The sequence below is a fragment of the Hemiscyllium ocellatum genome, chromosome 25 (assembly GCF_020745735.1).
Source record: "Hemiscyllium ocellatum isolate sHemOce1 chromosome 25, sHemOce1.pat.X.cur, whole genome shotgun sequence".
Taxonomy (NCBI): Eukaryota; Metazoa; Chordata; class Chondrichthyes; order Orectolobiformes; family Hemiscylliidae; genus Hemiscyllium; species Hemiscyllium ocellatum.
The window spans coordinates 22,391,104-22,418,216 of record NC_083425.1 but is presented as its reverse complement, the minus strand read 5'-3'; the positions used below and the strand labels follow the sequence as shown (position 1 = coordinate 22,418,216).

The 27,113-nt window shown below is 41.9% G+C and overlaps 1 protein-coding gene across 1 annotated transcript in view; it reads right to left on the bottom strand.

The window, feature by feature from the left end:
* The window catches only part of faap100 (FA core complex associated protein 100), a 34,656-nt gene extending 9,057 nt beyond the window's left edge, over window positions 1-25,599 (bottom strand). Inside the window, exons 1-8 of the mRNA XM_060844509.1 lie at window positions 25,435-25,599; window positions 23,312-23,424; window positions 11,152-12,140; window positions 10,063-10,219; window positions 8,771-9,594; window positions 5,351-5,493; window positions 4,917-5,033; window positions 188-274 (exon numbers count right to left, since the gene is read on the bottom strand). Coding sequence (XP_060700492.1) covers window positions 188-274; window positions 4,917-5,033; window positions 5,351-5,493; window positions 8,771-9,594; window positions 10,063-10,219; window positions 11,152-12,140; window positions 23,312-23,424; window positions 25,435-25,599 — 2,595 coding nt within the window. The remainder of the gene's footprint in view (window positions 1-187; window positions 275-4,916; window positions 5,034-5,350; window positions 5,494-8,770; window positions 9,595-10,062; window positions 10,220-11,151; window positions 12,141-23,311; window positions 23,425-25,434) is intronic.
* Between the last annotated feature and the right edge of the window lie 1,514 nt (window positions 25,600-27,113).

Here is a 27,113-nt window from a genome sequence, read left to right as displayed (position 1 = left end):
TTGCCAGACCTCAGGGATTATAAGAATGATGGAGGGATTGGAGGGAGGGGAAGATATATGGGGTATACATCTTGGGCTTTAGGTTTTCAATTAGCGAATCAATAGCACAGTCTGCCTTCCCCGCATCTGCCGAGCCCCTCACTCAAGTCTCAGCAGAGTTCCCAAGTTTATTTTACACTCCCTTTACCTCAGCATTGTGTATCAGCCGTCTTAGACACTGTACTCGAAAGCCAGGCAATGAGTCACTGCTGGGAGAACTCTGCTCCAACAGCATCTGTTCAGTGTAAAAGAAACATAAGTACAATTAATCAATTTGAGAAGATTGGTCAAATGACAGGTTTGCTATGAAGGTCTCAAACATCTGGTTACATTGTACATCCCTCACACTTCATTACTTTTTACAAACAGTGACTGAATGAGAAATAGCAGTTACTCTACAACTAAGCATTACTTTAACTGTAAAGATTAATGATTTGTCCGTCCATGCCAGTGCTTTAGCTGGTGTTTTTCCCTGGTAAAAATGTGCTGTTATTTCTTCTTTCCTGATTCACCCTGTTCCTCTCTAAAACCCCAGGCAGGAGACCAATTCTCAACCAATGAGGGACGCCGGTAGCCCACAGTGAAGGCCTGATTTTTGAGGATGCGGTGGTGAGGACAGGCCTCATGGAGCCAACACTCCTCCTGATCTTGCCACCTTTCCTATGTGGAAATAGCAAGCTTCTATATGCCTTCATTTCCTCTCCCCACGGACCAGCCCTCCACCTTGGAGATCATTTTGACTTGCAATGGCAGGAACCAGTGAGGGTCCCACAGGATTGGAACAGCTAAATATACCTCCACTGTACGTTTCCACTAACACGGCACTGCAGTGTCACTTTGCCAAGTGCTCCACAGCTATAATAACAGAAAATTCAATGAAAGAACATAATCTTAACATCTCTTATTTACTATGTTAGATCCAAAGACGAGCCATATTAATTTGCACAAAATGTAGCAAATCTCAGGACTGGAAGTAGTTTAGAATTCAGCAAAAGAGGATCAAGAAGTTGATTAAGAGAGGAAAAACAGATTGAGTGTAAACTTGCAAGGCACAAAGTAGACTGTAAGAGGTTCTATTGGTATTTAAAAAGAAAAAGATTAGTAAAGACAAACTTACAGTCTGAAATGGGAGAACTGATAACGGAGAACAAAGAAATGACAGAGCAATTAAACAGCTACATTTGGCTCTCCTTCATAGAAGAAGACAGAGTCATAATCATAGTCATACAGCATAGAAATAGACCCTTCGGACCACCAGTCCATGCCAAACTTAATCCCAAAATTACTAGTCCCACCTGCCTGCTCCTGGTCCATATCCCTCAAGCAAGGGTCTGTTGGGAAGGAGGAATTGTAGGATATTAGTGTTTTAAAAAAAGGAGTGCAGGAATAGAAATTAACAGAGCAGAAAACAGATCAATCCTCATGGTCTGATAATCGACATGTCAAGACACAAAAGGTGGTGGTCATGGAAATATTGGATGCACTGTTGGCAACTTCCAAAATTCGATAAATTCTGGAACTGTCCCAGTAGAGTAGGGAGTGGCAAATGTACACCGGTATTTTAAAAAATGAGTGAGAGAGAAAACTGTAAATTAAAGACCTAACATCAGTAGGAGGGAAAATATTGGAGTATACTGTAAAGGATGTGGTATCAGGACACTTAGAAAATACCAACAGGATTACACAAGTCAACATGGATTTATGAAAGGGAAATCATGTTAAAAAACCTACTGATTTTTGTTTAATAGGCATAACTATTAGAGGAAGGAGGATCAGTGAACATGGTATATTTAGGTTATAGAAAAGGTTTTAAATAAAATCCTTCAAAGAAGTTAGTGTGCAAACTCAAAGCACACAGGATTGATGGTAATATATTGGCATGGTTTGATAATTAGGTCAGAGTGGTGCTGGAGAAGCACAGCAGGTCAGGCAGCATCCGAGGAGCAGGAAAATCGACGTTTCAGGCAAAAGGGCTTTTACCTGAAATGTTGATTCACCTGCTCCTCGGATGCTGCCTGACCTGCTGTGCTTTTCCAGCACCACTCTGATCTAAACTCTGGTTTCCAGCATCTGCAGTCCTCACTTTGCCATGGTTTGAGAATTAGTTAACAGTCAGAAAACAGAATCGGAATAAATGATTTGCTTTTAGAGGGAAAGGCGGTGACAACTGGATGCTGCAGAGATCAGTGCCTGGGATCCACCAATCAGCACATATATCAATGATTTAGAATGATGAACAAAATGTCATATTTCCAGCATATTTTGCTGATGTTACAAAATTGGGTCAGATTGTGAGTGAGGAGGAGGACATAGAGAGGCTGAAGGGTGATTTATACAAGTTGAATGAGTGGGAAAATGCATGGCACGTGCAGTACAACATGGATAAATGTGGCATTTTACACCTCAGAGTGCAAAACAGAAAGGCAGAGTATTGTTTAAATGGCGATAGATTGGGAAATGCTAATGTATAAAGGAATCGGTGTTATCACAGATGAGAAAGCAGGCATGCAAGTTCAGCGAGCAGTCAGGAAGGCAAATGGTATGTTGTCTTTCACTGCACGAGAGTTGACGACAGCAGCAAGGAAGTCTTACTGGGCTTGTAAACAAGGAAGCATGTATACAAGGTCTTGATGAGAGCATAGCCAGGATAGTGTATGCAGTTTTGGTATCCTTACCCAAGGGAAAATGTGCATAGCATAAAGGGAACACAGTGAAGGTTCATCAGACTGATTCCTGGGATAGCAGGTCTGTCATATGAAGACAGATAGCATCGACTGAGCCTGCATTAAAGGGGAGTTTAGAAGAATGAGAAGATAGAAAATTGAAATGTATTAAATTCTAACTGAATTGGAGAGATTGGATGCAGTGATAATAATCCCCCTAATCAGAGTGTCCAGAGAAAATGGCCATTACCTCAAGATACACAGTAGGTCATTTTGGACTGAAGTGAAGAGAAATTTCTTCAGTCAGAGGCAGGTGGCTCAGTAGTGAGCACTGCTGCCTCACAGCGCTAGGGACCGGCTTCAATTCCAAACTGTGTGGAGTTTGCACATTCTCCCCGTGTCTGCATGGGTCTCCTCCAAGTGCTCCGATTTCCTCCCACAATCCAAAAGATGTGTAGGTTAGGTGAACTGTCCATGCTAAATTAGTGTTCAAGGACATGCGGATTAGATGCACTAGTCGGGGTATATGTAGAACAATAGGGTAGGGGAATAGGTCTGGGTGGGTTACTCTATGGAAGGTCGGTGTGGACCACACTGTAGGAATTCGATGAAAAGGTGAACCTATGGAATTCTCTACAGTAGAAGGCTGTGGAAGCTAAATCACTAAAAATGAGAGAAATGGATTTCTAAATACAGAAGGTATCAAGGGGATATGGGGAGAGAACAAGATCATGATATTAAGATAGAACATCCACAGGCTTTTACAGGGATGGGCTTCATAGACAGTATGCTTTTGTCAACCTTGATCCTCCCACCACCCTTACTGTTTATAAACAGAACAACTCAATTCTATTCATAAACAATCGAGGAACAACAAAGATAAAGTGAAGATTCAGATACACGGTCGAAACATTGTCCTCTCATCTATCAAAAGGTACAAGCAGTTAAAGGGAAACAGTTTTTTATTCTTATCAGCGTAAAGATTCTAAACACAAGATCGCCTCTTTGCAGATTGTGTCTCCAGTAAAGCCATTTAAAGCAGTGCTGTGGTTGGGCCATGCATCAGCTGTGCGAAGAGCAAGACATTGATGGCTGGATGGAAACAGGACTCCGATCAGTCTGGCTTTATCAGCTCCATTTAACAGCTCTACTGCCCCAATGAAAACAAGGAGAAAGTACACAACTGTCTAAGTGAATCTTACAACCGCTTCACCAGTCACTAGAAAAGAATACCAGATCGAGAGCCCGCTCACAAGCAACAGGCCAAATGGCCTCCTTTTACTGGGGATGAAATCTGAAAGAGGGAATCTTGTTTCAAGAATCTTTATGTTGGGAAGAATCAAAAAACATCTCCCTTTAACAACAGGAACATGCTGCCTGTCCCTTTCAATATGCAAGAGCTTAATGTTTCAATCATTGATTGTACTTTGTAACTGAGCTGAAAATGTGTTGCTGGAAAAGTGCAGCAGGTCAGGCAGCATCCAAGGAGCAGGAGAATCGACGTTTCGGGCACGAGCCCTTCTTCAGGAATGAGGAGAGTGTGCCAAGCAGGCTAAGATAAAAGGTAGGGAGGAGGGACTTGGGGGAGGGGCGTTGGAAATGCGATGGGTGGAAGGAGGTTAAGGTGAGAGTGATAGGCTGGAGTGGGGGTGGGGGCGGAGAGGTCAGGAAGAAGCTTGCAGGTTAGGAAGGTGGTGCTGAGTTCGAGGGTTGGGACTGAGACAAGGTGGGGGGAGGGGAAATGAGGAAACTGGAGAAATCTGAGTTCATCCTAGGTGGAAGATGAGGCGCTCTTCCTCCAACTGTCGTGTTGCTATGGTCTGGCGATGGAGGAGTCCAAGGACCTGCATGTCCTTGGTGGAGTGGGAGGGGGAGTTGAAGTGTTGAGCCACGGGGTGGTTGGGTTGGTTGTCCAGGTGTCCCAGAGGTGTTCTCTGAAACGTTCTGCAAATAGGCGGCCTGTCTCCCCAATATAGAGGAGGCCACATCGGGTGCAGCGGATGCAGTAAATGATGTGTGTGGAGGTGCACTTTGTGTACTTTGTAACCAAATCTTTTGACTTTAAATTTTCAGCCACCTGATCAAGGATCCATCAATGTTCAATGAGTCACACCATGCAGGACCCATTGGAGTTCTGAGTGACTTAGTGGAGGGTCAATGTAGAGCAGTGAGGACAGGAGTAGCTCTGGCCAGCACAGACTGTCAACATCCTACCTGGACACGCCGTGTAATTGCCTGATGCAAGAAACAAAGCGTGGTTAGCGAAGAACATTCCATCACAATTTCCATGACAGTGAGTGGTCCATCAACAAAGAAATCGGCAATGGCAACCTGTAGGGGTAACAGCAGAATCAGTGCGTCTGCAAGGCTGGGTCAAGGTTCATGCACCTAAATGCTGCCGACAAGAGGGAAATAATCCATTTTGAATTAAGTAGTACAATTAATGGAAATAAGCAATATCGCAATCTTTTTCTAATTTCATACTAAAATTTAAATGTCCAGCTCCCTTACCACTTTATCAAATGTCACTTCTGCTCTTGAAAATTCTTGTTTCTCACTGGATAGGCCTTCATAACAGTAGGCAGGATTCACAAAACCCAGCATTAACTAACTGACAATCTCCGACAGAGCAAGCATTAACCATTCACCTGCTTTGAGAGTATCCGGACCCTGCTGGCGTCCGGTGCAATACAGTGCACCATTGGTAGAGGCTGCATCCTTACTGTTGCCACCTCAGGATTGCCAGAGAACAGCCACTGAAGGACATCAGATCCATTCATTGCACCATTTCCTGGGGGGAGGTGGGGAAAGAAAAAAAAGAGGGAAAACACCAACTCAGTGGAAATGCTCTATGGGTCAATCATGGAAAGTACACTCAATTAAAATGTTCAAGCAGAATAACTGAAAACCCCTTGCAATTCATCTACTGACTCCACAGCAATCTACTGATTACTGTAGTAAAACAATAGATTAGATAGAATTTTGTTGAAGTTTCAGAATTGTTTACTTGTATAGAGACACTGGAGTTATGTTGCTGTTGTGTCCTCACCAGAGGAAGCTGTAGAAAAAAGCAATGAACGGAAAACTTGAAGTTAGTTTTCCTGGAGCTGTCCCCGGGAAATCACAGGGGGCCACTTTGAGGTAACTTAATTGAAAAAATGGTAGTGCAGTTCATCGTAAGTAATAGCAGGGATATCAAAAACCATTCGGCCCATCACATCCATACTAGTTAACAACTATCCAGCATAATCCTATTTTCCAGCCTTTGATATGTAACTTTATAGGTTACAGCAATTCTGAACATATGCATGTACTTTTTAAATGTTAGGAAAGGTTCTGCCTCTAGACCCTTTCATGCGGCATCTTCCAGTTTCCGACCATCGTCTGGGTGAAAGCATTTCCTTCAAATTACAGCAAAAAAAATTGCTACCGCTTGCATTAAGTCTATGGCCCTTGGTTTGGTCACTACATCTACAGAGTATAGGATTTTCCTATCCACTCTAATGAGACACTATGTTGTTTTAAATCAGGTCTTAAATCAAGTCTCTCTCCTCTGTTGTAAAAGGAAAATAACCCCAAGCTAGCCAATCTTCCCACATAACCCACATTGTCCAATCCAGGCTCTAATCATCTAGCTACAGGCAGAGAACTAAGTGTTTTCAGGACAATGGAACATCTCTTGATTTGGACACAGTCTTCTATTTTAAATTAGTAACTGCAGCAGTATCAGTCTGAGACCGAACTGACAAGGGAGTCAGTAATATCTCAGTAAACAAAACCTGCTGTTAGATGCCTCCAGCACAATCCCTGAGTTAGCAACAATTTCAGCACTGGAGCAATAAAGTGCTGAACATTAATCTTGAATAAATCTATGGGCAGAATTGGAGCTGCAGGACTTGGAAACAGTGGAGACTCTCTGTCAATAAAAATTGGGATCAGCATCAAGCACATTTTATGCCAAATACAGACTAATGATCTCTCTGTCACATTTGCTCAATCTTATCTATTTTTGACTTAACTTATAAACACAGGGGCATGATGCAATATTTCCTGAAATCATTTTGCTTTTCAAAATCCACTTGGAGGTATTGGTGGGAGGAAGATACAATGTCACATACTAAACAGTAAGAAAAAACTGGCATTAAGTAAAAAAGGGCCTATCTCTGCTAGACAGTATCTTCTGAATCACACTTTTAACAAACCTGACAAACTAAACAAACTACCCTTTCCCAAACCAAGCCCATAAATGTTGAAATGAGAAGCAAGAACTTTAATTAGATACCAGCTTCACCACATTTATTATGGCAGAGCAAAACGAGACACTTTCCCCACAGAATTCATCTGTGTAACCACTGCCACAGCTAGCCCTATGCTCAGTGAGTTGTGCTCACCTTTATCAGTGAGGCCAAGTACAAATGGCTCAAAGCCCACCATCTCCTGCCAGCTCACCACTCAGTATCAAGAAAACTGTGGCCCAGAAGAAATAAAGATACCCTAAACTCAAGTAATCCACGAGGAGAAAGTGAGGTCTGCAGATGCTGGAGATCAGAGCTGAAAATGTGTTGCTGGAAAAGCACAGCAGGTCAGGCAGGGCTTGTGCCCGAAACGTTGAATTTCCTGTTCCTTGGATGCTGCCTGACCTGCTGCGCTTTTCCAGCAACACATTTTCAGCTCAAATAATCCACACCAGGCTAATTTAATGCATTGGTACCATTAAACAGGAAGCCTTTTTAAGTGACTACTTTTCATATGAAATTCACTGAACTCATGACCGCTACGGCTTTACTTTTATTTTTTTTTACTTTACCCTGGTTTCATAACACTCAAATATTCCTTTAGATTGTCAGCTCCATTTGATCATCCTGGAATTAAGGATAATTACCTAGATGTTCCTTCTGAATGTAAGCTGAGAGGAAATTGTACATTTTTTCCCCTGTTTTCTTTAAACACAGTAATGGGAGATGGAAAAACTGTTTGATTGGGTGGGCCACAAGAAAGTCATGTGATTAACCTCCAGGCATGCATCCAACCATAGCTGGCAACTTTGTGTGCTCTTCAGTCACAACTTGAATATAAAAAGCCAAAATTTGAGATGGCCCTGCTGCTTGTTTTTCCAGTTTAAGTGGGCCATATGAAACCCTAGTGACAAAACAGCCCCTCAAAAGAAAAACCTTTTAATGATAAAATCAGCTGTAGCATATGTTATGGGCTGAACTTAGTCAAAACACTCATGGGTTTTTAAAATCTGATGCTTCAGCCAGAGAGAGTTCCAGAAAATTCCATACAGAAGACTGCCAGGAGGGACACACAGCAGATCCAAGAAGGTTGCAAGCTATTCGGTTTTGAATTTTTCGTGGCCACAATGCCAGTGGGAACAAACTGCAACAGTATCGTCCACCATTCCCAACTGTCCGTTTTATATACGGCACCTCTAGTGAAATAGCAATTCATTCCTGGCCTTGAGAAAATGCCAACTCCCAATCGTACCCTGGGGCTGAGTCTACATGTCGAGATGTCGTGTGAGGCTGGATTTCCAGTGAATAACCTGGCAACACATGAACAGTGAGGTACCAGAGGTCAACAGCTAAATGTGGAACTAACCTCAGTATCTCCAAGAGAAAGAAAAATAGATGCAGAACAAAGCAGGGTAACTCATAAGATTTTGATTAAATCATGAACTATTTTAATAAGTCAGGAGAGGCTGCCAACTTGTCATCGCACATTTTGCACTGTCACACAGTCAAAATCGATCTCAGAAAGCCTCCCAACATTTTAGTGGGTTAGTACACTGGGTTGTTTTGTGGGAATGACCAAGCTTGGCCGAGTCTTTGAAAGAGACACTGACAATAGCCAGAAAGTGTCCCAGGGAAATTCTGTGCACAACTTCCTTGCTCAGTGCTACCTGGTCACAAGCTTGGAACAGCCATGGTTAGAGGCCTTGGATACAGATTGGTGGTGCTGTCACTCCACAGGTAAGTGTGCCTGAAATCAAAGTAGTTGGACAATCTCAGATATACATGCTGACAGATCAGATCTCAGTCCATCATTCATAAATCAAACTTTCCTACCTGTGCCCAAATCTTTCAGAACAGCCTTCAGCAGTTCATGTGACAACTTGATGGAAGCTGAGAAAGGTTCTTTAGCAGTACTCTCACTAGCCAGAACACTGAAAGAACCTTTTAACTTTTCACTGTCTTTAACGTTGTCAGCTTCAAAGCACATCAAGGACTGCAGAAATATTTTTAACGGGTCTGATATTCTGGATTTGCGGTTGATGTTCAGAGCTGGTACCACTTCAGCTGCTCCTCCTCCATTAATGTGCAGGCAATCTAACAAATCAATCACGTGAGTGTTTAAAGGCAAACAAATTCCATTATTATCAGAACATCCAGGAGCCAGCAAGGAACTGTGAGGGAAGGGGCATTCATTGATATTTCCTGTCAAAATACTGTTCAAGTTATAATAAAGAAAGCAGTGAATCGACACAGGAAATGCAATAAAATCATCACTCGCAGAGTTCAAAGGGACAGTGACCTCCATCTTCTTTCCAGGTGCAAGTTCAGTGATGGGAAAATTGTAAGTAAAGGCTGTGCTGTCCGAGCTTTTGGTCAAAGCAGATGTCTGCTTAATAACCTTGACACAAAGAGACCACTTGTGTTCCAGTGGCCAATCACTGAAGTTCTCCAAAATGCAAGAAACAACTAGTGAATCCTGCAGCAGTAAGCGGTTCCACTTTGCAGTGACACAACAGCTGATTAGTTGTTTCGAAGACACCGTTCCCTTCTCCTGATCTTCCTGACTGGATAGCAGCCCACAGCATATGTTGAAGTCCTGGTTCAGCCCCTTTAAAGCTTTGTCTTTTTGCTGCATGACATGCTTCAGGGATGTGATTCTGGGGACGAGAAAAAAAAAGACAAGTGAATTTTGATTTTACTGTTGTCCTGATCTGCTCTTCTTCAGAGGTTGCTGGGAGAGAGTTCCACAAACAAATTCTACTTTTATCAGAACATCCAGAAGCCAGCAAGGAACTGTGAGGGAAGGGGCATTCATTGGTATTTCCTGTCAAAATACTGTTCGAGTTATAACAGAGAAAGCAGTGAATCGACACAGGCTCTCTGTCTCTATGCTGCCATTCTTCCTAAAACTTCAAAAAGGAGTTAGGAGAAAGCAACCCAACATGGCGCCATAACAAAACCCAAACTGGTGTCACCATTCATTTTCTGATCAGGAATAGCAACCCCACCGTAAACAAGGGCCACTGTTGGCCACTGTAAACTGTCCTGTATGAGTGGTCTACCTGACTTGGCACTAACCAGGCAGTGCATCCATAGAAAAGCTTTAACTCATATTATCCTCCTACCTGTCAGTGACACTGCCAATCCCAGCGAGGAGATCCTTAATGCGTTGCCCTGCGCTAGGTGCTTTGAAGTTCATGCTTTTGGCTGCACTTGAACTGGAAGGTAAAGTACACGTCATCACCTTGCCTTTCGCAGTCAGTGCTACAAAGTTGAGGTCACCTGGTTAAAGACACAAACTGTGAACAGAGAGAAACCTTACACCACCCATTTCAGCAAACCTGCACCCCAGTCTTAGAACCCAAGAGGTGACCCGGCAACAATTAGGTTCCTGAGAGTTGCTTAAACCCTTGCCATCCGTGTCAGAATCAGAACCAGAACATTCAAGTAGACAGAAAGTGAAGGTGCCTTTGTCAAGCACAGAATGCTCTTCATCTAAAACACATGAGTTTGTGGTTAGAGTGTTAATGCAATAATATGACACAGAACAGAAAATATTTCCACTCCCAAGAGATGTGAGATCCTTGAGCAAGTAAATTAGAACAACGCTTAGTAGAATGAATTCCAGATACTATCCTCCCACAGAATCAGTAGCAGCTTGCAGTGAGGGACATCTGCAGCAAAGAAATATTGACTGATGGTCAGCAAGCAATCTGCTGGCTCTTACATGAATGATGCTAAACATGACAATAGGACCTTCACGAGACTGTGATTGTGTTTAATAGCAACAAAAATGCCAAAATGGGAAAACTTTAATAGAAAGGATTTTGAGGGATTCCACAATATTCTTTAAAAAGAGAGATTTGTCAATGCAAGTATCATTCTAATAACAGAATTGCTGCTAAGCATTTGCCTATTCTACTCCAGAATCTACATCACTGACATGTCCTCGCAGACTGTTACTTAGTTTTGTTCCTATCCCACACTCCAGTCAGTTTCTTCCAATGCATACTCCTTACTTCAGATCTCTGAACTTATGTCACCCATCGGAGAATGTTGGAAACAATGACTGAGTAAGGAATACAATGAAATCAGAAGCAGGAAAGTGCTGAAAATACTCAGCAGATCTTGCAGCAGTGGAGAGAGAAATAGAATCGACGCTTCAGGATGATGACCTTTCATCAGAACCAGATCCCTAGCTAAGATATTATTACCATTGGGTGTCAATGATGGGGTGGAAACAGCAACAATTCCACAGATGTTCAGACTAACGGGTGTAAGGATGGATGGCAAAATACCATCTGATTGGCTATTCCTCTCATCTGCTGTCCTCCCAGACACTTCACAGGATGTTTTTCTTTGGACAAACTCAATGCTGAAGAAATCCCAGCTAGTGCTGTAGTAAAGGGTACTAGCACAGCAACAGGCACTGATGACCGGCCCTCGAACGTGATACTCAATGAAGTTGGGAAACCATATCTCCATTTGAAGGCTGGCTTTGATAATCACTATTTTGCCACCTTTCCCGATTACCACAACACCATCAGGAATCAACGGCTTGTCCGATTGTGACTGGTGTCCAGGATCATTACTCCCATACTGGTTTATTGACACAGCCCCAATAAAAACTACTGGCTGTTCGAGATGGTGCAGCACTGTTATTCGTGATGCGTGACCTCTGACCTCAGAGCTCATGCATTTGATTGGCACAAAGCAAAGTTGGCCATCTGGCAATCCAAAGAGGATGATGGGAGAATTCAGCATGTTCGCATCCACACTAAAGAGCAGGCTAAAAAGCGATGGCTCAAGAGACATGTGATCATCGTTCCTCAATTGCTTCTCAGAATCCTTCACTGGCTGAGGGTAAATGCAACGTAACACTGGTTGGGAAGTCGTTTTGAGTGATTTTTCACAAGTTGGAAAATTGGGATGAAAAGCAAAGTCTATGTCTTCAATTTTTCTGCATGACTGAAGCTCGCAGCCTGCAGGTGGGAGTCTGAGGAAGGTCACCCTCCATTTCTGAGCCTCCTTTATCACTGTAACAATGATGTCATCTGACACAATGAAGGAGGAGATGGCAGGATCCCTGATGATGCATCCCTCAGCACTGATAGCACAGACACGAGGCATACTGCTCCCACGGTTACATTCCGACTGGGAAGCAGCAAGAAGCGATTCCCCAGCTTCTGTCTCTTCTACGAGGCTGAAAAAAAAGGAAGAATAAAGCAAACTGCATAACTTTTTATATAGGGATACGTAGCAATAAAATAAACCTTGAACACATTATGATATACTAAAAATTTGGGAAGTGACAGAATCTGGAAAATGAATCCAACAATCAAGTGCTTTCCTGTTCAAATTACTAGATAAACATGGTGGCACAGTGGTTAGCACAGTCGCCTCACAGCACCAGAGACCCAGGTTCAATTCCCGCCTCAGGTGACTGACTGTGTGGAGTTTGCACATTCTCCCCGTGTCTGCATGGGTTTCCTCCAGGTGCTCCGGTTTCCTCCCACAGTCCAAAGGTGTGCGGGTCACGTGAATTGGCTATGCTAAATTGCCCGTAGTGTGGGGTAAATGTAGGGGTATGGGTGGGTTGTGCTTCAGCAGGTTGGTGTGGACTTGTTGGGCCAAAGGGCCTGTTTCCACACTGTAAGTAATCTAATCTAATCATAAAGTCTACAGATAGTGATCATAAAGTCTACAGATAGTGAAGCAATTACAAGGAAACAGAGGTTCACTTTTTAAAAAAAAATTTCCTTCACAAGTCAAGGGCATCGCTGTCTAGATCAGCATTTATAGCCCATCCCTAATTGTTTAGAATCAACCACATTATTGTGGGTCTGGAGTCACATGGAGGCCAGGCCAGGCTAAGGACGGCAGTTTCCTTCCCTAAAGGACATTAGCGAACCAGGATGGGGTTTTCCAACAATCGACAATAGATTCGTGGTCATCATTAGACTCTTAATGCTAGAATTTTAGTGAATTCAAATTCCACCATCTGCCGTGGCAGGATTCAAACTTGGCTCCCCAGAACTTTACCTGGATTGTCTGGTTTATAAATTGCATCATCCACTGACATTTCCACCAAACACAAATGGACCCCACCACCAGGGATATATTTCCCTCCCCACCCCATCCACTTTCCACAAAGACTGTTCCTTCTGCGACTACCTGGTCAGGTCCACGTCCCCTAACAAGCCACCCTTCCCTCCTGGCAACTTCCCCTGCCATCGCAGGAATTGCATAACCTGTGCCCACACCTCTCGCTCCCCCCCCCACCATCCAATTTCCAGAAGAAGCCTTCCACTTCCATCAAAGTATCACCTGCACTTCCACGTGTCATTTAATGTATTCGTTGCTCCCGATGCAATCTCCTCTACACAGGGGAGACTAGATGCCTTCTCGCAGAGCACTTTAGAAAACATCTCTGGGACACTCACACCAATCAACCCCACCACCCTGTGGTCGCACATTTCAATCTCCCCTCCCACTCTGCCAAGAACATGCAGGTCCTTGGGCCTCCTACATTGTCACTCCCTCACCACCTGACGCCTGGAGGAAGAACGCTTTATCTTCTGCCTCAGGACCTTTCAACCACATGGCATCAAAGTGGACTTCACCGGTTTCCTCATTTACGCTTCCTCACCTTAGCCCAGTTCCAAACTTCCAGCTCAACACCGTCCTCATGACCTGTCCATCTTCCTTCCCACCTATCTGCTCCAACCTCACCTCTGACCTATCACCTTTACCCACACCTCCATTCACCTATTGCACTCTTAACTACCTTCTTCCTAGCTCTGTCCTCCCTCCCATTTATCTCTCCACCCCGAGGCTCCCAGCCTCATTCCTGACGAAGGGCTCCAGCCCAAAACATCGATTCACCTGCTCCTCGGATGCTGCCTGACCTGCTGTGCTTTTCCAGCACCATGCTCTGGATTAACAGTCAGCGATGATATCACAAGATTATCATCTCCCCTGAATACTGCATATTCCACTGATATTTTTTAGATTAAATTAGATTCTCTACAGTGTGGAAACAGGCCCTTCGGCCCAACCAGTTCACACCGACCCTCCAAAGAGTAACCCACCCTGACCCATTTCCCTCCAACTAATGTACCTAATACTGTGGGCAATTTAGCATGGCCAATTCACCTGACCCGCACATCTTTGGACTGAGAGATGTTGCATCTGACAAGGCGTGGAATCCATCAAATGACTCGATAATTTCAAAAGTGGCTTCAATTGTGCAAAGGAAGCAGTTACACTGACAAGGATTAGATAACCATGACTACACAAAGGCTAGACCAAGCTATATATTTACTTTGAATACAGGCCCAATGCTTTTCCACTTCTGTGGAAATATTTTGCACAATATAACAAATGCAACTATTTTTTACACTAGTTCTGCGTAGCTTAATCTATTCTCCAGTTGTCTTAATTTTAATAAACTATCACAGCAACAATTTATCTAATGTCCTTAAGGGAGGTAAAATTGTCCCAATGCCCTTCAAAGAGGCTGAAGAAACAAAGTGGATACTGAATTAAAGGACATATTAGGCAGGTTGAGCCAAAATTGGGTGAGATTTAAGGAAGATCTTGGAGAAGAAAAGTTAGAGGCAGATGGACCCAAAGAGAATTCCAGAGTTTGAGGCCTGGGTGACACTGATGGTGAGGAAGAGGAAGGAGGGCTTGCACAAGTGGCTAGATTTAGAGGAAAAGAACTAGTAGTCAACAGAATGGATGGCCTTAACTATAGAAGGAAAAATGTGCTTTACAAGAACGGGTCAGAACAAAGTGAGGAGCTCAAAGAAGGGGAAAGTACCTGTGAATGAAGGATCTGTATGTAACCTGCCGAAAGGACCGCACATCATTATAGTTTAGGTGAGTGTGTGGTAGAACATTACCCAAGGCAGTTTCAGTAAGAGGCAAGTTACAGACAAATGAATGATTTTGCTTTTAATCTTTCATGATGTGGGCATGAACTGTCCCATAGTTGTGGACATCAGGGGCTTATTAATGAATGAATCAACAGTTTGGAAGGAAAGGGAGAGGGACAATGAGCAATTCACAGACAGAGTTGAAGAGGTGATACAGAAAGGGCTGAGCAGGATGGGAAATTTGGCAGCACTAACCCTGTGATACTTTGGCAAGAGGAGAGGAATGCTGCTTCTTACTGGGACTTTGAGAAAGAGGCTGGGAGGACAACGGAGACCAAAGTATGCAGACAGTAGGGCGGGACCAGCCATGGCAAAGATACATTTCTTCTTTCCTAACTTTGATTGCAGGCCTAATTTTTTTTCCAGTTCTGTGGATTATAGAAATAACCTAGCATTTAATAACAGAATTCTGCAAAGTTTTACACTTGACATGTATAACCTGACGTACTCTCCAATTACACTAATTTTGATAAAAGACCAGAAGAATTATTTATCTCTCACTAGAGAAATGAAAAATGATATTAATGGGTAACAAATGGGGGAGGAAACTAATGAGAATGGATCTGGGAAGAACAAAAGGGAGACAAATGTTCTTCAATATTGCTCCTAGGTTCGGGTCAATAATTAAAATGACAAACAATTGGGGGTATGTAGTCCAAGAAAATGTACAACTCTCAATAGTTAACCAATTACCTGTCCTACTCAGGGTGTACTTAAACATCCATGAAATGCTATAATCAGCAAAGCAAAGGTTTCAGACTATGCCTCTACCCTACTTACGCAGTCCAGGCAGCTTTGGAACCCAGCAACAAGTCAAAAACATGGAAAATCAGCTGAGGTTCGAAGTTGCAAATTCAGGTGCTAATTTTGCATTTTCTTTTCATTACCAGCCAGGTTTCAAACAGATGCGGATCCTTTATCAACCAGCTGGGAGGTGTGCACAATAGATGAAATACATTCCCCTCCCCATTTTCTGTTTCCTCCCCGAGGTGATTGAGCTGATGCAGAGAAACATACCCCCTCGGGAAGGTCTGGGCATTAAATGACAGTCTAGACTGAGATTCCTGTTTGAAGACAGCTGCTGTGTTACAGCTATCAGGCTACAGCTGTTAAATGTTTTATGGTGCAGGTTTTATGAAGAGCAGAAAATATTCTTCCAATGTAAAACAGAACACTATATCCACAGGACATTTTAGTTTTGTATGTCGCTTTATTTCATATTCCAAGCTCATTCTACTGATTGTATGTTTTAATGAAACCAATGTCCATTTTCCACTCAAAGTTTGTGTTCAAAGAGCATTAGATATTTTACTTTTCAGTATATTCAGTCCTTACAATTTTTACTCCACTTGCATGTTAAAAAGGTATAATTCTTCTCCCTTCTCGCACATTTCCCAACATCAGAAATGTTATGCATTAATAAACAGAGTTTCATCTGATACTGTGGCCAGTCTAATGACCAATGTCACTTTAATAATTTTACTTACGGTCTGGCCTTATTTCAAATCTAAACCATATTTTCTGTTCTAACTTTATAGAATGGTAACCCTACCTTTCATCACTGGCAAAAATTCAATAATTGTAGCCAACAATTATCTTTATAGATGAAAACCATGTTGTACATCACATTCAACTTGGTCCATAGAGATTTTTGCTACAAGAATTTGTTGTAGCAATCAACAGTGATACATATCAAAAGTCACCATGGCTCAGAGGTCTATAGGGCTGCCCTCTCATTAGAGAGACGACTGGTGGCGTTTAACCTAGGGGTCACCATGTCTCAGGCAAGGGGAGAGATTGAGAAGAAAGGACCATCATAGTAACCTCAACTGTTATGGGAATCGAACACACACTGTTGACTTCACTCTGCATCAGAGACTAGCTGCCCAGCCAACTAGGCTAACCAACCCCTAGTACAATTCAAGCGCTGTAACACTACCCTTTGCTGACAGACTAACAACTTGTCTGTCAGCACCGACCTCCTGTGAAAGATGAAGCAAAATGATTAATTCCCCAACGGCAACAACTGCCAAAAGCTAACTAGAAATCCTGGATCTGTGGGAACCTGACCCACTCAGGCTGCTTCTATTGTTCCAACTTTTTAAAAAATCCCAGGACCTCCTACGTTGTTTATCTTCTCATAGACTACTAGGCACCTGTCCCCTAATCTCTATCTAAAAGAAACCCAGATAAAACACACCTTGTAATGCCACAGCATCATCATACTGCCATAGAAACTATGTCAAACTGCTGGTGGTTAGGGACCAATGTAAAATCACAGCCAACTTATTAAGGAAGCCATGACTCAGTAGAGCTTACTGAATACTCAATCCTATGGATCCTTCCACATAAAAGAACCTCCTATTTGCCCTTTGGATTCACCCAATCAATTAATCAATTTACCCCAATCACCCACTCACATACTTGCTAAAACAAAAGATTTCCCTTTGTTCCCTTAAACAAAACAATTGAAGACAACCAATTTTAAACAAAAACTAGTGAAAATATTAAACAATTTTTTCTTCATATTTCACAACTTATAATTCAATTAACCTTCCACATTCCCATTTCTTACCTTAACCAAAAAATACTGCTTAATTACAGATTGACAGAAATAGTATTTGTTTGCATTTTTATCATTCCTCATAACATCAACCTCCCTCTTCAAAAGTCTCCAGCAATTTATTGAAGCAAAGACCCTTTTTTAAAATGAAACAATCTCTGACAATTGGTTACTTGCTTTGGAAATTTATTTTCTTTCTAGGATTTCCTTTATGTTGGTAAGGTCGATGCTCAACCTTTACTCAGTGAACATACATTATCCCAAAGTGAACAATTACCCACATGAAATTTGCGGGAAAACATTTCTCAGAAATAAAAGCAGAAATTGCTGGAAAAGCTCAGCAGGTCTGGCAGCATCTGTGCAGAGAAATCAGAGTTAACGTTTTTGGGTTCGGTGACCCTTCCTTAGAGCTCAGCATCAGCTGAGCTTTTCCAGCAACTTCTGTTTTTATTTCTGATTTACAGCATCCACAGTCCTTTCAGTTTTGAAATATCTCTCAGATTGTACAGAAACAAAAAATGCTGAGAATCGCATCTGATCATGCAGCATCTATGGAGAGACAGTAAGTTAATGTTTCGAGTCCAGATTACTCTTCACCAGAGCAGCTCTAATGAAAAGTCATCTAGAAAAATTAGCTTGCTCTATCTCCATGGATGCTGCCCAACCCACTGTGATCTCCAGCACTTTTTGTTTTTAGTACAGATTCCAGCATCTGTAGTAATTTGCTTCTAAATTGTGTTTCTCAGATTGTCCCTTGTATACCATTTGTTTTAAAATATTGTATAAATATACCCCATACCAATAGCTTACATTAGTGCCAAGATTTCAGCAGCAAAGTTACTTTTAACTATCTTTGCTATTCTCTTGACTCCCTAGGCCAATTGACCACATTAACTGTTCTTTTACAACAAAAACATGACAAACTCTGCTGCACAGAAATAGTCATCCGGAAAAGAGCATGTGATGCTTTGCTAAAAACAACCAGCTTCGCATAGTCATAGAGATGTACAGCACGGAAACAGAACCTTCGGTCCAATTCATTCATGCTAATCAGATATCCTAAACTAATCTAGTCCCATTTGCCAGTACTTGGCCCATATACCTCCAAACCCTAACTATTCATATGCCCATCTAAATGTCTTTTAAATGCTGTAATTGTACCAGCCTCCACCACTTCCTCTGGTGGCTCATTCCATACACGTACCACCCTCTGCGTGAAAAAAGTTGCTCCTTAGGTCCTTTTTAAATCTTTCCCCTCTCACCCTAAACTTGTGCCCCCTAGTTCCAGACTCCCCCAACCCAGAGAAAAGATCCTGTCTATTTACCCTATCCATGCCCCTTATAATTTTATAAACCTCTATAAGGTCACCCCACAGCCTCTGACGCTCCAGGAAAACAGCCCCAGCCTATTCAGCCTCTCCCTATAGCTCATCATTATGTTTCTTTCATTGCGATATTTCAAGTATTGCTAGCCTAAAATGATAGGTATGAAGCAATATTGAAGAAGTCTTTTCCAACCATTCAATGAGCAACATCGTATCCTACAACTCCCTCTCACCCCATCACAACACATATTTTCTGTTAGCTTTGCACTTGGTTAAAAGCTGCTCACCTTTCACATAAATAGTCTGATTCCTATATAATAATTCACATTTATTCTAAGTAACCACTTTATCTTCTATGTCTTAGGCTTTCGAGTGGAGAGGAGACGAATTCTGGAAAGAAATGGAGATTTTTGCTTGACTTATACATTTGAAGCTACCATTACCTGAGCTCATGAACCCAAGACTAGAATGAAATAGACTTCTCAGATGTACACAACTTTAACAACCTTTGTGTACTTCAAATCAAACAAGAACTTGAGTACCAAGGACATATGCTTCACATTGTAACCCAATAAAACAGCAACTAGATGTATATCATTACTATTTTGTAGCTTCATATGTACAATAGTTGATCTATAAAACTCACAGATGCTCATTGCGAAGAGTGGATTTCTTTTTTTTTTCTGTAAATGCTATGAAGTGTTAATTAATCTATTTTCTGTCTTATCCAAGGCCAACAAATTGAGCCTGTACTTTTCTGAATTATATTTCACAAATGTTTTATTTACTCTTAAGACTTTCTTAATAGTAGCATGCTTCATCACAGCACTGAGTTCCAATCCGTCATAATTGGCACTGGGTCTAGTCTGACTATACAGCAGAGTTAACTGTCCAGTCAAACGTAACTGATCTTCCATGGATACAAAGTCATCTTCCTTTGAAGAGCAGGCTTTATTTTCTCACGATGTCAGTGATCTTTTCCAAGTAAGCTTTCTCCAAATATGTAGGGCATTCAAATTCTCAGAAAGAATATTGAGCCGAGTGTAGTCCCTTCCCAAACTAGTGGATAATCATCCAATAACAAAGAAATTTCTCTACTGCTTCGTAAAGCTAACTGATATAAATTATGGACCCCAACTACTTTCCATTTTCTTCGTGGGCATTGCCCATACTGGAACAGATGTTAACTTCAAACTTGATTTATCTCTAGGATTTTATGAAATCACCTCACCTGTTGCTATGTGATTTCTTTCCTGCACACCACTACTGAGGAGACTTTATTTTACTGCCGTTTTCCTTGATATTCCAATATTCACATTTTCATACAAATTCCTAAATTTACGATTGGCAAATTCCCTCCAATGTCAGTTGGGAATTTAGCCAGTGCCTCGGTCTGGCCCTTATCCATTTCCTCATTGTCTCTTCGAATATTCTTCGTTTCTGTTTACTGTACATTACTGTAAACTGACTAAATCTAGTTGCCATTGTCTATGAAATGCAAGATAAAAATATTCTACGGCCATATCTTCAAGTCCATTACTGCAATCTTGTTAATGGGAGATACATCATACGCCATGACGGTATTTTTTTTTAAGATATATAACATTTATCGCTAATCTTTTCTATTGGTTTAATATACTGATACTCTTGCATTCTTTAGATGATAGGCAAATCTGTAGTTGTAAGACAATGAGCCTTTGTTCCTTTAAAATCCTACTCCCTGATGCCAATAACATCTGCTTAATATTTTGATTTATTTAATAATATCTAACTTCTGAAATGTCAAGATTGTGTAAACCGCCAATCCAGTGATTTATGCAAAACAATTGCACCGTCGTGTTCCTTGGTCAGTTTCATTTGAGCCTTCTTCATAGATGCCTGCTCAACTGTAAGAGTATTTCAGAGCTGAAAATGTGTTGCTGGTTAAAGCGCAGCAGGTCAGGCAGCATCCAAGGAACAGGATGCTGCCTGACCTGCTGCGCTTTAACCAGCAACACATTTTCAGCTCTGATCTCCAGCATCTGCAGACCTCACTTTTTACTGTAAGAGTATTTCCACTGACACTATGTTTGTGTTGATAAAATTCCCAGCTCGGTTACAAGGAATCACCACTCGTTTTGGTGAGGTCAGCATTTGTCAAGCACAACCTGAAGCAAGAAAATTTTTCAACTTTCTTAACCTTACTTCAGTCATTACTATGAAAAAAAAGCTAACCAAACCACATTAAACACTAGATATGCATTCACTGTCGAACGCAGTCCCACTCAATGAGTCTGTGACTAAAATATTAACTCATTACTAAGTTGAACAATTACCCCTGCCAGTTCAGTATCTCCATCTTTTCCTTCCAATCATTCCATGTCGTGCATAATTTTGAAAACCTTGTTGTTCCATTTAGGACATTTAATTGCATGATGGTATTCTGAGTTGTAAGAACCCCCAATGGGGGGTTCTGCCTGTTTGCAATTCAATGAGATCATGATTTGTCTGTGACTTAACTCCATAAATCCACCATTACCCCCATATCCCTTACCATGTAGCCTACTACTGGTCTAGTCAGTAAGTTTGAGAATGATACAAAGATTAGAGAAGTTGCAGATAGTGAGGAGGATTGTTAGAGGATACAGCAGGATGTAGATCAGTTGAAGGCATGGGCAGAAAAATGGCAGATGGAGTTTAATCTGGACAAATGTGAGATGAAACATTTTGGAAGGTCAAGTACAGGTGGAAATTATACAGTGAATAACAGAACAGTTAGGAGTATTGATATGCAGAGGGATCTGAGTGTGCAGATCCACAGGTCACCGAAGGTGGCAGTGCAGGTAGAAAATGTACTAAAAAAGGCCAATGGCATGCTTGTCTTCATTGGAAGAGACATTGTGTATAAGGATAGGCAAGTTATGCTGTGGCTTCATAGAACTTTAGTTGAGCCACACTTGGAATATTGCATACAGTTCTTGTCACCAATTATCAGAAGGATGTGAATGCTTTGGAGAGGGTAGAGAAAAGGTATACCAGGATGTTGCCTGGCATGGGGGATTTTAGTTATGAAGAAAGGTTGGATAGACTGGGTTTGTTTTCTTTGGAACACTGGAAGTTGAGGGGCGACCTGATGAAAGTTTATAAGATTGTGAATAGCGTGGATAGAGTGGAAAGTATGAAGCTTTTTCCCAGAATGGAAGGGTCAATTACTCGGGGACACAGGTTCAAGGTGCAGTGGGGGGAGTTTAAAAGTGTTGTGCAAGGCAAGTCTTTCCACACAAAAGGTGGTGAGTGCCTGAACCATGCTGCCAGAGGAGACGATGGAAGCGGATACAATCGCGTCATTCAAGAAGCACCTGGACAAATACAAGAATAGGAAGGGAGTAGAGGGACATGGATCGTGTAAGTGAAGGCAGACTTAGAATAGAAGGGCAAAATGTGTAGGCGCAGGCTTGGAGGGCCAAAGGGCCTGTTCCTATGCTGTACTGTTCTTTGTCAACAAAAAAAAAATCAATTTCTGTTTTAAAATTAACAATTGATTAAGCACCAATTGCTATTCGTGGAAAAGAGTTCCAAATTCCAAACACCCTGTGTCTTTGTAGAAGTGTTCACTATCTTCACTTTTGAAAAGGTTTGCCTCAAGGTTTTAGACCAAGGCACCTTGTCCTAGATTCCTCAGCCAGCGGAATTGGTTTCTCCCAATAAATACCATCTGTTTCCCTTAGTATCTTGAAAATGTGAATCAAATCTCCTTTACTTTCTAAATTCAGGAGAACATAATCCTAATCTTCAAAGCTTAATCGTTGGAGTCCAAGTTATTATTCCGGTAAATCTGTGCTAAATTCCCTCTGGGATTCCTCAGGTATGATGCCAAAAATCCTCACAATAGATCAAAGCAGATCTTTTGATAACTGAAGCATGATATCTACCCTCTTGTATCTTGTTTCTCAACATATAAAGGCCATTGCATACATTTTCACAATACCTTTGGCTGTGTTTACTGATATTTTTGGCACAATCACTTAAGTTCTAAATATCATCACAGCAAAACTATTTTTAAAGGATTTTTATCAGTAACAGAAAACAATAACATACTGCATATTGGGTCTTAACCAATGTCACTAAAGATGCTAACAAATGCTAGCGCACTAAGCAATGAGTTATGCTGTTGCAAATTATGGCAGCAATGTAGATATTAATCAGTAAATATTCAGAAACCTAAAGTTTCTTAACTTTTCAACCTTGTTTCATTGTTAAGACTGTCTTGAATAAAATCCTTGAAATATTGAACTTATAATGAAAAATCTACAATTTATGAAATTATACAATTATTTCATTGCTTCTGAGCGAGTTTGCAAGCATTTTTATTTTACAGATAAGTCTAGAATGATGAAAATTCTAATTTACTATAATCATGCAACAATCACAATATAGCAATATAGAGTTCTGTTCAATTAACAGTGTACTCTGCCTTATTCAGCACCACTGTTAGGCAATATATTACTGTATTTATTTATATCTACTCTTGATTAAGTAGTACAATATTACACTGAATATATCTTACCTATGGTTCAATGATATGTTGTATATTCCACTTCCAGCACATAGCACAAACAACTGCTCATGTCTACTGTCCACTTCCACATGCCATACAGAGCTGGGGAACCTGTACACAATCTAGTAATGCAAAAAAAATGAAGATTTTTAAACCTTTCCATTTTCCCCACCAATTTCTTCTAGCTGCTGGTTACAAGAGTGAGACAGTATACTCCACCATTTTATCCAAGAGCTTGTATTTGTGTAATACATTTCACAACCTTAGTATTTTATGCAGTCTGCTTATGGAACCAGTGTCTGCGTGGGTTTCCACCGGGTGCTCTGGTTTCCTCCCACAATCGAAACATGTGCAGTTCAGGTCAATTGGCTATGCTAAATTGCCCATAGTGGTAAGTGCATTTTGTCAGGGGTAAATATAGGGGACTGGGTCTGGGTGGGTTACTCTTCGGAGGGTCAGTATGGACTTGTTGGGCTGAAGGGCCTGTTTCCATATTGTAGGGAATCTAATCTAAACTGATGTACGAAGCAGAGCAACCAATTTGCACACAGCAAACTCCCTCAAATAGCAGATGATAAATGACCAGATAATCTGTTCTTAGTGCTGGTTGAGGAATAAACAATTGCCAAGAAGAATTTGTGTTTTTATTTCCAAAAGAGTGAATAGAAACTCTTATTTTTAATTCAGACGACAGAGGGGGGTCAGTTTACTGTGTCATCTCAAAGACAGCATTTCCAACAATCCAGCAGTCACTCAGTACTGTACTGAGGTGTCAATCTAGATATATGTGCTTACATTTCTGAAGTGGGACTTGACCATAGGATCACCTGATTCAAAGGTGAGAATTATTTCAATTGAAGCAGAAAAGACATAATTCTTCATCCTAAACCCAAACATTGATAGTCAGTAAAGTATCTGCCCATAGTAGATATTACAGCCACCCAGAATTCCATTCTCGCTCAATGTCTATAAGAGTACACATTCAGATATGACTATCAGGAATAACAACTGTAGATTTCATTTTTCATGGTCCACTGATATTCATTGCACATTCCCAGGCAGTTCTGCATTTTACTGAAGTGACTGATAGTCTTGAACACCAAAGACAAATCTCAGAGGGGTCTGTGGCAGAAGAGAAAGGGGAGTCAGTGGCAGGGAGAGAGAATTACAAGAACTGTAGAGTAAGAAGGGAATCCTGGGTGGAGAAGGCCTGAATCCTACTCCAATTGTTGCTAATGTCAGCAAAGATACTAAAACTAAATATAGGTCACTGGTTTCAATACATAATGAGCTTACACGATAGTTTTAGACTGTCACTGATAACTCGCAAAAAGAAAGTCCCTATGAATTTAGCAGTTGCCCAGACTCGCATAGATTGGGTGCTTCACTGCTAGATTGGTCACTATTGCTTGTCCAAGAATCTCAACCTGTCAATCATCCCTTTAGCATCCCAATACAATCCACATCCTGGGGCAAAACTTGGGCCACCATGTAATGTCATCTTCTGGACATAATGAAAATTTGTATTTGATGATACGTTAGTGAAAAGGAGCTGGATTGACTCAGTGGGCAGTCATCTCTCAGCCAGAAGACCCTAGGTTCATGTCCCACATCAGGACTTTTTAGCATTCATGGGTCCCTCAAACTCTATGCTGCACTCCCTCAACCAGACACTTACCCACCCCTACCCGAAGCTGCAAGCAAATCCATTAAGGTTGGTTGTCATGCTCCCTACATGGTGAGACTCCCACGCGCTGTTAACACCCCTTCACTCAACTGGCATCAGGGCAAGAAAGTAGCCCAAGTGCCTTCATAATAACATGGTCTTTATTTGGGAAGTTCTGGAAGCAAGGTTTGCTGACACGCCATCAAGCTCGCCTAGAATACAGGGCAGAAGATTCCACTCATTCTCATAGCATGGACTTGTCAAGCTGGTCTTCTAAGGGGTTACACAAGGTCCAAAACAGAAACCATAAAGTATTTGGGAATGGCACTGGATAAAAGATGGGCTCCAGTCCATGTCCCAGTGATGGCTTGAGAAAGATACAGTGGTCGGAAACAGTGTAGCGGCTTGGTCCGGCCTGTAACGTCACAAAGGAGGTGAACGCCGGTGATTGGCAGCTGTCACTCGCCTGTAACAAGCCGCTGTCCCTCTGATAAACGAAGACAAACTCCGATCGGCTCCACACGCACGGGCGGCCCGGAGAGCCCAGCAGCCGCACACCTCCACTGGCGAGCCCCGGGCCCAGCTTCACGGGGTCCAGGTAGCTGACAGCTTTGGCCCGACATCCCGCCATCTCTGCAAAGCTCCCGGAATCCGAGCGCTGCAGCCAATCCGAGGGAGACACTCTACGGAGCGCCACGAAGATCAAAACAGGCCGCTCTCCCCCTCCCTTACTCTCACAAAACCCGAGGGCAGTCGATCCAAGTATTAGAAAGAATAAACTGCAGTATCGATTTGAACAGCAGAAACTGCTAAAAAAAAACCCAGTGGAAATAATGTCACGGTGTGGAATTTGTCAGTTCTGCAGAAATAACTTTTGACTTTAACTTAAATTTCTCCCTTTTCACAGTTCTTAACCGCCTGTAGTGGATAGATTTTGGGCATTTTCCACTTTTTTTATTGCTTATGATTTGATTTGATTTTTAAAAAGGAAATAGAATAAACACATTTGGGGAATGTAACCATAACTCGTAAATTACAAGACTCCAGAATTTCGTAAAGGTATTTTTAATGTATGGCTGTTTTAAAACAAAATGTTGCGAATAAGTGACAGCCCATGTCCTAAAGTGGTGCCAGTTAAACCCGTCCCCACCCCCCACAGTTATTTTTTTCTCATTTTTCTTCCCCCAAATAAATTTTAAAGTTTATTCTTTAAAAGTGATTGTTTAATCGTGGAGGGCTGACTGTGATGAAAGTATAGGCGAAAGTGGGTATTGCACATGCTAGAGATTAGAGTCAAGATTAGAGTGGTGCTGGAAAAGCACAGCAGGTCAAACAGCGTCCAAGGAGTAGGAAAATCGACGTTTCGGGCAAAAGCCGTTCGTCAGGAATGAGCAATGTAATGAAAGTATACCTTGGCAGCCAGGGGCAAAACTCACAAGAAGGCAAAAACGTTTTTTGTGTCAGAGAATTTTATTTTTTGTAATATTCATCCACTCAATTTCAGGGTGAAATGGTCCATTTGATTCACCACTGAGCTATTTTCAAACAACAGATGCGTGATTGGTTAGAGTGGTGAACCTGTATGAATGGAGACAGTCGAGTTTCATAAATTCAAACAGCAATGCACAATTAGTTGCAAAGTGCAGCAGTAAGAAGGTCCCAGAGCTTTTCTCTCTGAATTTGCTGGATCCTGTTTTCCAAATCCTTCTCGACAGGGAATTGCATGGAAAGGTGCAGTAGGAGGGAATTTAGATAACAGAGGAGTGGACGAGAATGTCATGGTGACAACCTCCTTTGATGTGCTGACAGGGAGAGGTAGTGGCACAAATGGTAGAGGATGATCTTTCCAATATGGAACAAAAACAGAAATTGCTGGAGAAACTGAGCAGCTCTGGCAGCATCTGTGCAGAGAAAACAGAATTAATATTTGAGTCCAGTGATAGCAATTTCTGGGGGTTTTTTTGGTTCAGATTTCCAGTACCTCCAGTTCGCCGCCTTCGCCTCCGTGCCCAATTCTTCCGCCGCCTTCGCCTCCGTGCCTACTTTCACAACCAAGACTCCCGCCCACCCTCTGACGACCCCTTCTCCCGCCTCCAACACACCCCATCCACCTGGACACCCCGTGCTGGCCTCCTACCCGCCCTC